The sequence below is a fragment of the Arvicola amphibius genome, chromosome 11 (assembly GCF_903992535.2).
Source record: "Arvicola amphibius chromosome 11, mArvAmp1.2, whole genome shotgun sequence".
Classification (NCBI taxonomy): domain Eukaryota; kingdom Metazoa; phylum Chordata; class Mammalia; order Rodentia; family Cricetidae; genus Arvicola; species Arvicola amphibius.
Window position 1 is genome coordinate 13,456,606 of NC_052057.2, and position 15,407 is coordinate 13,472,012.

At 47.1% G+C, this 15,407-nt stretch overlaps 1 protein-coding gene across 3 annotated transcripts in view; it reads right to left on the reverse strand.

Moving 5' to 3' along the window:
* Schip1 (schwannomin interacting protein 1) overlaps nucleotides 1–15,186 on the reverse strand; it is a 134,341-nt gene extending 119,155 nt beyond the window's left edge. Inside the window, exons 1-2 of one of the 3 annotated variants that reach the window (XM_038347751.1) lie at nucleotides 15,115–15,186; nucleotides 13,346–14,032 (exon numbers count right to left, since the gene is read on the reverse strand). In XM_038347751.1, the coding sequence (XP_038203679.1) occupies nucleotides 13,346–14,014 (669 nt within the window). In that variant the 5' untranslated portion in view covers nucleotides 14,015–14,032; nucleotides 15,115–15,186. Of the gene's footprint in view, nucleotides 1–13,345; nucleotides 14,033–14,231; nucleotides 14,366–14,972; nucleotides 15,065–15,114 lie in introns of those variants that run through there. The other 2 variants (XM_038347750.1, XM_038347749.1) reach the window with 2 other exon arrangements.
* Between the last annotated feature and the right edge of the window lie 221 nt (nucleotides 15,187–15,407).

Sequence of the window (15,407 nt, forward strand, 5' to 3'; positions counted from 1 at the left end):
ATTCCTTGCTCTCACCCATATTCCAAGCCAAGTGTTCCGATTTAGACGATTCCATGGACCTCACAAATCACAAACACTTTTTGTTAATGCATGAGCAAATTTTACTTCTAAATGATTACCAGTAGACCATAGACCAATTGACATATGACAAGCTCTCGAGTCCCGTCATCTAGTAATTTGGATTGCGATACACTAAAGGCAGCCTGAGCAAGTGTGTAAGCATTCACTAACCAGAACAGACCTGCACGGCTGGCTGATGCTTCACAGAGTTATAAAACATGGCTCACTACTTATTCATAGATAAAGCCTTTGAGAACAATTCTATCCTTTTCTTTCTTCAAATAACTGCCTAGTTACCTTTAGACCAAAAACCAAAGTCAACATGGATGCGTGTTGTCTTTGAGAACATGAAAAACAGACAACAAATACTGATTGCATTTCTAAGACACAGGGTAAAGAGGACCTTTCAGTGGTAAGTCTGTATAAAGGGCTCATTACTACTCTTATGTCAGTTTTGTTAAATTAATTAATTTATTTAGTTTACGTGCACTGGTGTCTTGCCTTCATGTATGTCTGTGGAAGGCTGTTGGATGCCCTGGAACTAGAGTTACAGACAGTTGTGAGCTACCACGTGGGCTCCAGGAATTGAACCTGGGACATCTGGAAGAGAAGCCAGCACTCTTAACTTCTGAGCCATCTCTCCAGCCCCTTACAGCGACATACCTACTACAACACAGAACCATAATTTAATGCCTTTCAGAAGAACAGAACTCAAGGTTTGGGGTGGCTCCCTGGTTCGCACTGCTGTCTCCACTGCCAATCCATTTCTAATCGTTCATGTCGTAGCTTTCCTGGATTTCTGGCCTGATGTCACCCAAAGGCTAGAAAGTTATCCAGGCCGCGACGTCTGCCCTGTAGGAAGGGCCTCTGACCTTGGGTCTCTCAGTGCTGTAGCCTCCTTGGCCCCTCCTTTTTGCAGGGGTGCTGTTTAAGGGCAGCCCTTCTGGCCTGTTTCAATTCAGGGCCTTTTGCTGCAGGTCCCCAGCACTCCCCAAGTTCCCTCAGTTCTCAGCCAGCCTGCAGCCTCTGCTGAATCCCTTTCAAAGGGACTTGGGACTTGCCTTGACTTTAGGGACGCCCAGGTGGGCTGACCTCAAACTTGAGTGATCTATATGCCTCAAACTCCCAACTGGTGGGATTTCAGGTTGCAAGCCACACTAGGCTTCCAAATACTTTTTTTTTTCTATTAGAAAACCTTTTGTTTGTGTACTTTTGTTTTGTGTTTTTTGTTCATAACAAAATATCCACTTAAAACATCTAAATCATATGACATTGAGTACCATTCTTTTGAGGTCTGTGAAGAATTGTACTGGGATTTTGATGGGCATTGCATTGAATCTGTAGATTGCTTTTGGCAAAATTGCCATTTTTACTATGTTAATTCTATCTACCCAAGAGCATGGGAGATCTTTCCACTTTCTGGTTTCTTCTTCAATTTCTTTCTTCAAAGAGTTAAAGTTCTTGCCATACAAGTCTTCCACTTGTTTGGTTAGAGTTACTCCAAGATATTTTATGCTATTCGTGGCTATTATGAAGGGTATTGTTTCTCTGATTTCTTTCTCAGACCATTTATCATCTGTGTAAAGGAGGGCTGATTTTTTTTTTTTTTGAGTTAATCTTGTATCCTGCTACATTACTGAAAGTGTTTATGAGTTGTAGAAGTTCTCTGGTAGAATTTTTGGGGTCACTTATGTAAACTATCATACCAGCAAATAGTGAAAGTTTGACGTCTTTTCCGATTTATATCCCCTTGATCTCCTTTTGTTGTCTTATTGCTCTAGCTAGGACTTCAAGAATCAATACAGAGAGAGTGGACAACCTTGTCTTGTTCCTGATTTCAGTGGGATTTCTGTGAGTATCTCTCCATTTAGTTTGCTGTTGGCTTGTTGTATATTGCCTTTATTATGTTTAGGTATGTTCCTTATATCCCTGCTCTCTCCAAGACCTTTATCATAAAGGGATGTTGTATTTTGGCAAAGCCTTTTTCAGCACCTGATGAGATGATCATGTGGTTTTTACTTTTCAGTTTTTATATATGGTGGATTACATTGATAGATTTTCATATGTTGAACCATCTCTGGAATGAAGCCAACTTGATCATGGTGGATGATGTTTCTGATGTGTTCTTGGATTCAATTTGCCAGCATGTTATTGAGTATTTTTGCATCAGTATTCATGAGTGAGACTGATCTGTAATTCTCTTTCTTAATAATGTCTTTATGTGGTTTGGGTATCAAGGTTAAGTGTAGCCTCATAAAAAGAGTTTGGCAATGTTCCTTCTGTTTCTATTGTGTGGAACAATTTGAGCCAGGACAGCGAAAACAGTCCTGTACAATAAAGGAACTTCTGGAGGCATTACAATCCCTGACTTCAAACTCTACTACAGAGCTACAGTACTGAAAACAGCCTGGTATTGGCATAAAAACAGGCAGGAGGAACAATGGAACCAAATCAAAGACCCAGATATTAATCCACACACCTATGAACACCTGATTTTTGACAAAGAAGCAAAAAATATAAAATGGAAAAAAGAAAGCATATTTAACAAGTGGTTCTGGCATAAATGGATATCAACATGTAAAAGAATGAAAACAGATCCATATCTATCGTCATGCACAAAACTCAAGTCCAAATGGATCAAAGACCTCAATATAAATCCAACCACACTGAACCTCATAGAAGAGAAAGTGGGAAGTACACTTGAACGCATTGGCACAGGAGATCACTTCCTACATAGAACCCCAGTAGCACAGACACTAATAGAAACAATTAATAAATGGGACCTTCTAAAACTAAAAAGCTTCTGTAAAGCAAAGGACATGGTCAACAAGAGCTACAACCTACAGAATGGGAAAATATCTTCACCAACCTCACTTCAGACAGATCTCCAAAATATACAAGGAACTTAAGAAACTGGTCATCAAAAGAACAAATAATCCAACTTAAAAAAAAAAATGGAGTACAGGGGCTGGAGAGATGGCTCAGGAGTTAAGAGCACTGATTGCTCTTCCAGAGGTCCTGAGTTCAATTCCCAGCAACCATATGGTGGCTCACAACCACTTATAATGAGATCTGATACCCTCTTCTGGCCTACAGGCAGGATACTGTATAAATAAATAAATCTTTTAAAAAAAGAATGGAGTACAGACCTAAACAGAGAACGCTCAAATAGGAATGTAAAATGGCTGAAAGACACTTAAGGGAATGCTCAACATCCTTAGCCATCAGAGAAATGCAAATCAAAACAACACTGAGATTCCATCTCACACCTGTAAGAATGTCCAAGATCAAAAAAACCACCAATGACAACTTATACTGGAGAGGATGTGGCTTAAAGGGAACACTTCTGCACTGCTGGTGGGAGTGCAAATTGGTACAGTCCCTTCAGATATCAGTATGGCAATTTCTCAGGAAATTAGGAAACAACCTTCCTCAAGACCCAGCAATACCACTCTTGGGTACATACCCAAAGGATGCTCAATAGTACCACAAGGACATGTACTCAGCTATGTTCATAGTAGCATTGTTTGTCATAGTCAGAACCTGGAAACAACCTAAATGCCCCTTGACCAAAGAATGTATGAGGAAAATGTGGTACATTTACACCATGGAGTACTACACAGCAGAAAAAAATAATGGCATCTTGAAATTTGCAGGAAATTGATGGATCTTGAAAATATCATATTGAGTGAGGTAACCCAGACCCAGAAAGACAAACATCATATGTACTCACTCATAAGTGGCTTTTAGACATAAAGCAAAGAAAAACCAGCCTACAAATCACAATCCCAGAGAACCTAGTCAACAATGAGGACCCTAAGAGAGACATACATGGATCTAATCTACATGGGAAGTAGAAAAAGACAAGATCTCCTGAGTAAACTGGGAGAGTGGGGATCATGGGAGAGGGTGGAAGGGGTAGGAGAGGAAGGGAGGAGAACAGAGAAAAATGTATAGCTCAATAAAAGCAATAAAAAAATTAAAAAACACTAAATCAGTGGATCTCAACCCCTTTGGAAGGGGGTTGCATATCAGATATCCTGCATATCAGATATTTTTATTACAGTCCATAACAGTAGCAAAGTTACAGTTAGAACGTAGCAATGAAATAATTTTATGGTTGAGGTTACCACAATATGGGGACCTGTATTAAAGGGTTGTAGCATTAGGAAGATTGAGAACCTCTGATCTAGTTGGAACAAACCGGCTCCATTTACAGAATGAGCCACAGAGATCACTCCCTTAGGGTTCTCAGCCTAGGCATGGCTTTATCCACTTGAATGGGATGGGGTGTCTGGAGGATTGTCAGGCCTGGACTAGGCAGTGGTGAAAACAGTCCATTTCCAACTTCAGAGAGGGAGGGGGTTGCTGAGGGGGCCTCTCAGGCTCTCCCTCGAAAATCTTACTTTCCTATTGAGAAGGCTCAAATTTACAACTGGCCCTTGAATCATCCCAGAAGTCAGATCTCCAACAGACTCATAGTAGCCAAGAGTCAAGAATGTCCCAGTCCTAGGGGCTCCAGAATCACAGTCCTGAGGCCCAGCAGCTGCCGAAGCATCTCTTAATTTACCCAGGACTGAATTTCATAATTCAGCAAGTGAAATCACACAAGTCCCCAGGGCCCATGGCCCGGGAGTGCAAACTTCTATTTTAATATGCAAATGCAATAGCACACAATTTTAGCAAAGTTTTAGGGAATAATAATAATGGAATTATGGCTATTAGCACTAATAAGAGAGTTCATGATATCTTTCAGCTTTGAGAAAATTAAAGAAGCGAGACACAAGTATGGTACCAAATACACTAATTGACGAACTAGCTAGCCAGGGAGCACCAGACATCTGCTCTCCAAAGAATTCTGAGACCTCCCCCCCCCCCCCCGTGTGTTTACAAGAGTGGAAGAGCGGGGTGGGGTGGACTAGAACACCTGTGTAGGTAAGAGACACACCTGTAGGAAGGTAACAGTCAACCACAACCACAGATAGAAGACAACAGTGGCTAGGTTGTCACTGAAAGCTGGGGACCAGAGGCAGAGCCCAAGGAGGTCTGATCTGAGCGTGGTCAGTCACAAGGCTTCTGCCAAGTTCCGGGACCTGACTGGAACCTAAGTTGGCCTCTAAGTTTAAAGATGGCCTTTTGCTCTGGCCCTCCCTTTTCCCTCTTAAAGTGGGAACCCTGAATTTGTCCAATTTGGGGATCTGGCATGGAATCAAATATGAAAATGAAAACCTGGAAGCCCGTTATGGCTCGGTAGTGGTGAATGGTACCTATGTGGCATACAAGTCCAGGGGGAGAGGGGCTGCTCAGAGCTCAGCTGACCAGGCAGAGGTGGGTCGGATTTCAAAGCGCCCTGTTGGAGGCTGGTGTGAACCCGTGGACTTGCCATTGAGTAAACAAACGCCTCCAGGACTGAGGCTTCCCATGCATGTCCAGTAAGGAACCCCAGGGAAGATCTGCAGTTAGAAGAGTTACGGAGGGCGGAGCCAGGCAGGGACGGTGATGGTCTGCCAGCGGTGAGCTGTTAAGAGCTCAATCAGATGGCTATGATAGCATACATCTGCATCCGGATTTCGGATAAACATTTTCCTTTGGAGGTTTTAAAGACTGTTACACACGAACCTATTAATCCAGTTACAACAGTTCAAAGGGCCCTTCTGCAACATACACACACACACATGCACGGACACACACACACACTGTACACACACTGAGAGAGTTGATATATTTATATTTTTTTTAATAATTGTTCACCTATTATATTAATAGCATGCACTGTGGTTAATATAGAAACTCCCAACTGGACAAAGAGCATAGTGTCATGGAGAGTGTGCAGCCACACGTGGGACACCTGTATTCCACCCCCTCCAAAGGCTCAGGGATCACAGAGAAAGAGAGGCCAGAAAGATGGTAAAAGTCAGAGGCTGGGAAGGGCCAGAGAGAGATGGTGTTCTTTGGAAGGGACTAGTGTGCTACACTCGTGAGCTCGCAGCAGCTCTGTTGGCCGCCACAGGACCACAGTACACAGAATGAAGCCAGTCAGAATTCTAGCAGGGAACTCAGGAGCCACACACTTAACTGAGGACTCTGGGCAGGTAAGGGCTTCTAAGGAAGGGAGGATCAGTTTTCTTTAAGGATGAGAGCCACTCTAGAAGGTGGACCATGGGCCAGTGGATGCCGCAAATTAGACTCAATGGTTATATATAAATAAATGAATGAATGAAAATAAATAAATAAATCACAAAACGAGGGTGCATGTGAATACGATCAAAATACATTGTATGAAATTCTCAAAGAACTAATAAAATTATTTTATTAAAAAAGTTACTCACTTTGGGTATTCCTTAAATCTATTTCTTTACTTCACTGTTAGGTATCGAACCCAGAGCCTCGAGCAGGGCCCTACAACAGAGCTGAGCTTCAGTTCTGGCAAGCTGGTATGTTTAAAGCCAAAACATTTTTCTTCTAAGTCTTAAAAAAACATTTTTTTCAAGCTGTGTGTGGCACCACGCACCTTTGATGCTAGTACTCTGGAGGCAGAGGCAGGAGCATCTCCAAGTTTGAGGTCAGCTTGGTCTAAATAGTGAGTTCTAGGACAACCAGGGCTGTATAACAGAGTATATATGTACATACAGTTTATACATACATACATATTTTCTTTTTGTTACCATTGTTATGTGTGTGTACGTGTGTATATGATGTGTATGTTGTATGTGTTGTGTGGGTCCATGGGTTCTCTCCTTCCAGGAGATCAAATTCAGGTCATCAGGCTTGGCGGCAAGCGCCCTTTTCACTGGGCCACCAGCTCCTTTGAAATATTAGTTTATGCTGACACAGAGATCAGCCTCTGCGCTCTTAAGAATTAGCAAACGTTAGCAAAGCAGGCAAAGAAAGTTTGACTGTGGTACTAGATATTTCAGGGTAAATCATTTAGCCATAGAATACAATTAGCCCTCATAATTTCTGATACCAGAATGAAAAAACAATCCAACCTTTACCACCATTGTTACATAGTGTGTTCTCTGATAGAAACAATACTTGTAAGTTTCCAATGTTATTAAGCTTCAGACTGCATAATCAGCTGACTTTACATCTAAACCTTCCTATATTTTGTAGGACTAATAAGGGATTTTAATTCAGCCTACAAAACAGGAATTCATGCAGTTTAACCATAGCCCAAGTAACCAAGAGAAAAACTACTCAGCCATTCAGCGACTTCTGTAGCACTGTGCAGAATAACTAGGTTGTAATTCTTACAGAACAATATGTTGACTATAACTGGTAATTAGCACTATTCTAGGGAGAGATGTAGGTAATTTAAAGTTTGCTACTAGCTAATAGTATAAACAAATAAAAAGACAAATTATTTCTAAGTACTTTAGAAGTAACCTCATCAGAGAGTTCACTTTCAATTAATGTGACAATTAACATAATTCTTAACTTCTCATTAAAGGAGGAAAATACACCTGATGAGGGCACTAAAATATAATAAAACTGCACTTTGAAAGGATGGGTCACCAGTCATGGTGGCTGGCGTCTTCACTCCAAGAACTCTGGCAGGCAGGTCTCTGCGAGTTCAAGGCCAGCCTGGTCTACAGGGTGGAGTTACAGGACAGCCAGGGATACTCAGAGAAACCCTGTCTCGAGAAACAAATAAACAAAAAACAAAACAAACAAACAAAAGGTGAGGTCTCGACTGGCTCTAATTTAAAACTGACACCTCTCTTCTTTGGAACAACAATGGAGTTGGTTAGATGTAATGGATGATGTCTTTGCTATCAGTAACCTGAACAGAGACGTCCTGGAAAATCCAAGAATTGGAATGACATAGACTCGCTGCTAGGAAGGGGAGCCAAAGCTCTAGCCAGTGGTCTAAGAGTCATAACAGTGGCTCGAGGAGACGGCTCTGTAGGTAAGAGCACTTGCCACCAAGCCTGATGACCTGAGTTCAACCTCTGGTACCATACGGTGGTACATACACACTCAGACATGTGCATGTGTACGCAGAAAGAAAGAGGGAGACAGAGGGGGGGGAAAGAGGGAGAGAGAATAAATAAACAAATCAATAGATAACTAAAATGCAAAATATTTTAGAGTCAAGGCAGTTGCCTTCTAAAAGGGTACTGCCTTGGAAGGCAGCTTCTCAAAAAGTTGAACACAGGCCTACCGTATGATCCAGTCTTACTCTCGCATTTGTATCCAGAAGAAATGGAACGCAGGTTCACATAAAGATGTATGGGCAACTGGCCATAGAAAATTTACATACAACAGCTAAAACCTAGAACCAATCCAAGTGCCCATCACTGGATGACTAAAGGAGCAGGCATATCTGAAAATGTATGTCAATTTATAGTACAAAAATCAAGCCAAGGATTACCAAGGGAGAAGACTGGGATAATGCAAAGGGACACAAAGCAACTCTTGGGGGTGTTCAACCCAATGCCTTCATTCTGATGGTGGTTTCACAGCCGGGTCAAAAGTCATGCAAGTACCATAGAGAACATCACATTACATTGTAAATACATGTAATTGATTTTATCCACGGGTCAGGCTGCTATGTGTATGGGGCAAGTGTGATGGGTGTGCAAATGAGTATGGGCACACGTGATTGTGTGGAGGAAGCAGCCAAAGGATAACCTCTGTGTCGGTCTTCACTTCCAGCCTTGTTTGAGACCGCCTCTCTCTTGTTCGCTGCTCTGTGTTCCATGCTAGTTGGCCTACGTTGGCTTACACGCTTCCCGCCGTTCTCCTGGCTCTGCCTCCTATCCCACTGTGGGAATGCCGAGATTACGTGCAGGGACTACCGATCTGGTTTTACTGAGCCAAATGCCCAGCTTAATATATCTGTTTTTAGAGAATATACAAGATGATGGTGGGGGTGGGGGTGAGGAGGGGCAGCAAAGCTTCTAGAGACTAGGCTATACATGAAAGATCGCATACACCAAAGGATGAATAGCTTCATGACAAAACTCTGAAGAAAGCAAATGAAAGTATTTTCCATTTGGAGAGAAGACATTGAGGCAGTGGGTCCTTTCAATCTCACTTAGTAAAGGGTCTAGGGAGTTCCCTGAAAAAGGAAATCAGTGGGCGGTACTAAACTCCAGAGACAGATGCAAAAGGAGAGAGATGCATGCCCACTGCATGGAGAAGGCTGCCAGGAGAGGAAAGGTGAAGTTTCTGCTTCCCTCAGGACTGTCTGCAACAGTTCTCCAGAAGAAAAACAGGCAGGGGGATAAAAATTTAAGATGAACACCAACTTCCAGAATCAAGGCTCAACCACCAATGTCCAGAACTATCGTTAGCCTGCATCTGGCCTTCCGGTCAAGCTCATCAAGAACTAGTTCATCCTTGAGGGAAGACAGGTCCTCCAGCAGGTCCAGCGCAGCTAGGGACAGCGCTGTCACGGTAGGTGTGATTGCGAGGTGGGCCTCCTGGGGTTCCTCACATATGACAAGCCCAAGGTGAGCCACTGGAGGAGGTATGGCTGCAGGATACTTGACACTTCCTGCTGGGGTTGGACCACCAGGACGATGGAGAACTGTGAAGGAGTCTCCATCTAAGAAGGCAGTAGGAGTCAATCATCAACTGGCTTCCATCAGAGTGACTCGGGGCTTCTCCAGGTAGGACCCCAGAGGCTCTATGGCAGCCTGGCTCACAGCCCTCCATCAGCATCAAGGGGGGGGGGGGGCGGATGTCCTGGACTTTACAAATAAAGGTCAGATTTGGGTCTTACATTCCAGACGAACATGTTTTGTATTAAACCTGGCCCTAACTCTTCCTAGTGTCAGGGAACTCTAAAATTAAAATTCAAGCCTCTTCTGCGACCTCAGTCTTCCTTTGGTGCTGAAGGAAGCAGAAGAAACACGAGACCGGGAGAGGGAACCTGTGGATTCCATTACTATGTAGTTTGGCAAAGAGCCCAACAGTGTGTCAGAAAACCAAACCAAACCCCGCCTGTGAGAGGAGACTTCAAAGTAGAGGGCTTGGTTAGTCTCAGCGCATTTCTGTTACTGCTGAGGAAATACAAGCGAGGTCTCGTCACTAAGAACTCCTTTAAGCTATTTCAGGGAGGGGAGACACTCCATCCTTCCAATTTCAAAGTATTTTAAGTAAGGGGGGGGGAGTGTTGCTCCTGTGTGGGAAGGAAAGATTAAAAAAAGAAAAGAAAAGAAAAATCCTTCCACAGGTTTCTCATTGGAACCTCAGGCACTAAGGGCCTCAACTGTAAGGTGAAGGCTTTGGTTAAAATCTGGGATTTATGGTTGCTATAAATACTTTTTTTCATGGGCTGGAGAGATGGCTCAGCAGTTAAGAGCATTGCCTGCTCTTCCAAAGGTCCTGAGTTCAATTCCCAGCAACCACATGGTGGCTCACAACCATCTGTAATGAGGTCTGGTGCCCTCTTCTGGCCTTCAGGCATACATGCAGAGAGAATATTGTATACATAATAAATAAATAAATATTTAAAAAAGAATACTTTAAAAAATACTTTTTTTCAGGGCTGGGCAGTGGTGGCGCATGCCTTTAATCCCAGCACTCGGGAGGCAGAGGCAGGTGGATCTCTATGAGTTCAAGGCCAGCCTGGTCTACAAGAGCTAGTTCCAGGACAGGCTTCAAAGCTACAGAGAAACCCTGTCTTGAAAAACCAAAATAAATACTTTTTTCACTGGCTAGATGAGAACCTCTGACATCCCAGACACCGCGGCACAGCAGATACACACCAGACTCAAGAGCAACATGAGATAAGGCCAGTTTCTGCTACTCAAGGAGCCTTGTGCAGCAAGCCTGGGCTACCTAACAGCCTAACTCAAAAATCCAGAGGACCTGGGTTCAGTTCCCAGCACTCACACGATGACTGTGGTCATTTGAATGAGATGCCCCCCCCCATAAGTCTTGGACATTTGAATAGTTGCTTCCCAGATGGTACCTGTTTAGAGAGAATCAGGAGGTGTAGCCTTGGCCAAAGTAAGTATGTCACTAGAAAAGACTTCAAAAGACTCATGCATTTCATGAGTCTCTCTGAAATGCATTTCATGAGTCTCTCTGCCTCCTGCTTAGAGATATGTCATTAGATCGTCTCCTTCAAGGTAGGCCTTCTACACCAATTACTTGCTGTTCTTAGGTTCCTACAGTCATGGTTGCTTATTCCAGGCACTACTAAACAGGCTGTAAGTGGTGTTTTAAAAACTCTTATAACGGGGACCCACAGTAACAAACTTTAGCTCATCACACAGTGCACACACAACTCACAGAAACCACCAAGCTTTCTGCGGTTGTGTATATCTGCATACAACGCTTCTAAGCATTAAGGTGATTTCTTGGATAACTTAGTTTGAAAGTGCCATTCTAAGCAAACATGCAGTAATAACTTTATTCAACCATAACCAAATCCAGACTGTGAGATGGCTCGGCGGGGTTAAGGCATCACCAAGCCTTATGTCCACCGCTTAATCCTCAGGGTCCACATGGAGAGAGGACAGACTCCCAAAGGTTTTTCTCTGACCTTTGCATGTGAACTGTGGCACACATTTATGTATGGATATGTGGGGATATGTTATATAAAATATAGGTAATGGATAATACATAAAATATATGGGGGAAACTTCTTTAAAAATAAAAACAAAAATGAGTTAACTTCTAAAATTACCAAGAGCCTACATTTTTAGGAGAGCCGGGGGCCTGGGCACCTGAGAAATTAGGAGAAAGAAACTGCAAACTGTTGATGAAGTGAGAGGAGAGCTTAGGTCCTAAAGACGGCCCAATAACAAAGCCACAGTAACAAGAGAATGTGTGAGCCCTGGGATGAGAACCTGTCAGGAAAGCCTCCAAACGTCAGGCTCCTAGAGGGCAGGCTGTCTTCTGTGTCTCCCCTCCCAGAATCTCAGCCCAGTTAGAGCTGTGTAACTGCTTATCTGCACTCCCTGAGAGTGTAATGGGGAAAGGATGTTTCCCATTGCCAGGACAAGTAACAGCACTGTCTGTAATGGAAAGATTCCACGTCTGTTACTGAGACGTGGTAAACGTATAAAGAGCCGCGATTATTAATTTAATAGGTAATCTCTCGAGGGACGCTAACCGATGGGCTCTGTCAACCAAGGGCTCTGACTGACAGAAACTGTGCCAATTGCTCTGTGAAACCCCTGTTACCACCCTCACCCCTGAAGTCAAAAGTGCATGCACCCAATTTCCAGAAGCCCCGGAGACTCCGAGTAGCCAAATTACACCTGCGAGGCAAGCATTTGCCTGCACTGCCACACAGCTGTCACGCGCAGAAAGCAGCTCATTTAAACTGTGCCCTTCAACCCTATTTAGGGATATCACTAATGATTTCAAATTACAACTGTTGCTTTATCTCAAACAGTGATAAAAGGGGGAGCTACATTCGTGATGTTCTCCTTTTGAGTCATTTATCTGCTCTCCTCTCAGGGGCAAAGGGAAAAAAAATGATGTGGAGACAAGTACAAACCTGCCTGAGCTTATTATAGATGCAGCCCTCCTTCTCTCCCTCCTTCCCCTCCACACCAGCACCCCTCCCTGTCTGGCTTTTCCAGAATTGAGGCAGTAGCCTCCGGTAAGGAACTATAAGTGGTTCTTTTATCAAAACAAGAAGGGATTCGCCGACAGGGAGTGAGTCAGGCAACAGAGGCAACGACCCCCTCCCTCATTCTGGCAGTTCAATTCACCCGGTTCCTCCAGGTCAGCAATCGCTCAGGTTTCATGGAAGAAAGTCAGGAGGGCCTATAATCCATCCGAATCCAGGAGTCGGGATGGAACACACCCGGTTGCCAGATCTGAGGTGTGGGCAGGCGAGTGCGTGCATGTGCACGGGCGTGCACAGGCATAGCCTGGCTAAGGGCGAGACGTGAGTGGCAACGCAGGAAGACCCACCAGAATGGACAAAGCCACAACTATTATAGTGTGAAATAGCACCCGCAGGGACTTTTCTTCGGCGAGGAAATCTCCCTAGATTTATTTTCAGGCAAGTGACTCACAACCTAGTCTCCATAAGTAGTTCCATCAAAAACGAGTCGCGGGTTCCTCTAGCCCGACTTTCCGCTGCCCTCTGGCTGCCCCTCCCTTTTCTCCGCCCATCCTGTAAACCCAGACAGCTCACAGACAGCAAGCGTACCCCAGGGGAACAGGAGGCAGGCTCTCCGGCCCAGCCCCCACCCTTGGGAAAGGATGAATGGGGCCACCACCGGCGGGAGCGCGGAGAAGGGGCGTGTGGGCTGCGCGCGAGGTGTATACGCGGGTGTGCGCGCGTGGGCACGCACCCGGGCCAACTTACAGAGGTGGAGTTGGTCCTCGCCTGACCCTGGTTTCGCACCTCCTGCTCCCGGAACTGCAGCCCGGCCAGATGCTTCTCCAACGCCTCCCAGTCCATCGGGGGCACCGGGGGCTCTTCTGGGACGCACGTCCCGCCGTCCGGAGGCTGAACGCAGAGCCCCCCAGTGACCCGGCCTCGGCCTCCGCGCCGGCTCCCAGGAGGCTGGGTCTTCTGGATGGCTCGGCGGGGAGCTCGGGAGACGCTCGGCCGGCCGGCCACAACCACGTTGCCATTGTGCCTGAGGTCTTGGGGGTCGTGCGGGTGGAGGTTGCCGTTAGGCATCGGGGAAGGCATGGTGGTGGTGGCGCTCTTGCTCCCGCCTCCGCTGCTGCAGATCCTGGCGCTCACGTCCCCGGGCTCCCGGGCCGGACACCGGTCATCCCGATACCCTCGATCGTCCTCCTCTTCCTCCTCCTCCTCCCCGTCCTCCTCCGGAGCCCACTCATCAATCACCTTCTTCTGGTAGACCGGGAAGGGCTCTTCATAGTCCTCCAGAGCAGACACCAAGTCCAGGCTGCCCCCCGGCGACGATGAGGATTTGCACTCGGAGCAAGGGGTCACTTTGGTGGAGTTGGACTGTGAGCTGGCGCGGCTGCTGCTGCTGCTGCCGGCGTCACTGCCTAGATCCATCCCATCCTCTCGGTAATCCTGGGGGGAAGAGGCAGAGAGAGTATGAGTGGCCCGGACGAGCCTGCTCCGGCCGCCCGCTGCCCGCCCTGACCTCCCCGCGCGCGGCTCTCGCCTGCCGTGAGGTGCGAGCGCCCTAAGAGGCCTGGGCGGGAGCCAGCAGAAGCCTGAGCTGCCCGCACCCCTCCCCACACAAGTTGACTTCCTCCGGGTAACTAACCCGCAAATTAGCAAAGGGGTGCGTAGCCACGGGCGCGCACTTTTCACCCTCAAAGCCCAGGGGCGCGCGCGGACTTGGTGTTAACCATTTTGCGCCAGGAGCACCCTAGAATTCCGCCCCAAGGATTCTCCCAGACACTTTCCCACTGAATTCTGATTCCCTGGGGGCGGGACCCGAGAAGAGGGAGGAAGAAACTGATTTCGCACCTCGCCGGGGCACTGGGACCACCCCCACCTGGCCCCGCCCCGCCCCGCCCCCTCCCGACACCGGCTGGAAGCCCCGCGCCGGGCGAGCTCAGCTTTACTTTCTAAGGCACCGCAGTAGTCGCAGGGAGCATCCCGCCTGCGCGCCTCCTCGGCCGGTCCCTCTCGGGAAGGATGGGCACGGGGGGCGCTCTCGGCCCAGCCCGGTGGGATGGCACCCCTCAGCTACCGCCAAAGGTGTGCAGGGGCCGGGGTGCAGCGATAATCGCTGCTGGCGCCGCCGCCCTGGGGGAGGGAGGACGCGCCCTCCCAGCGGCGGCGGCTGAGCCGGTCCCGCCACGGAGCATGCCCAGAGGCGGCGGGGTGCGGCGCAGTCCGCTTGCCCGGTTTTCCCCGCCGGAGGCTGGAGCTAGAGGCCCGCTAGGAGAGCTCAGAAAGGCCGGAGGGCGGCGGACGGGGACTACCGGGCGCTAGGCTTGCAGACCTCGCCGAGTGTGAGGGCCGCGCCTTGGGGAGGGTGCTGTGCGCCTGAACGCACCTCAAGGCCTCTTCGCTGTGTCCTTTACCCAGCCGAAACCTCCTGGAGGGCTGCGCGGGTCCGATGCCTCCCAGTCCACGCGGAAGTCCCCAAGTGACCCTGGAAAGGCCCTCCTGTCACCCTCACAAGCAAAAACACAAACCGTTTGGGAGCTCAAGTGACCGGTGCCCAGCGATGAAGCCCATCATTTCCTTTCCACCTTCCTCCCCCTTGCTGCTTCCTCTCCCTTCACCGCCCCTGGTATCCACTTCCAAGTTCAGGCAGTGGGTGGAACCTGTTGCTTTCGCTCACGTTTCCTTCCCCTTCCCAGCGACTCTAAGGATGACCTCAGCGAGGTGTGTGTAAGGCTACAGCGGCGGGGTGGGGGGCGGGAGGGGGGACTGTTATCTGCCCTGGGGGTAGGGAAGTGGGGTGATCTGTCCTGAAGGTGGGGGC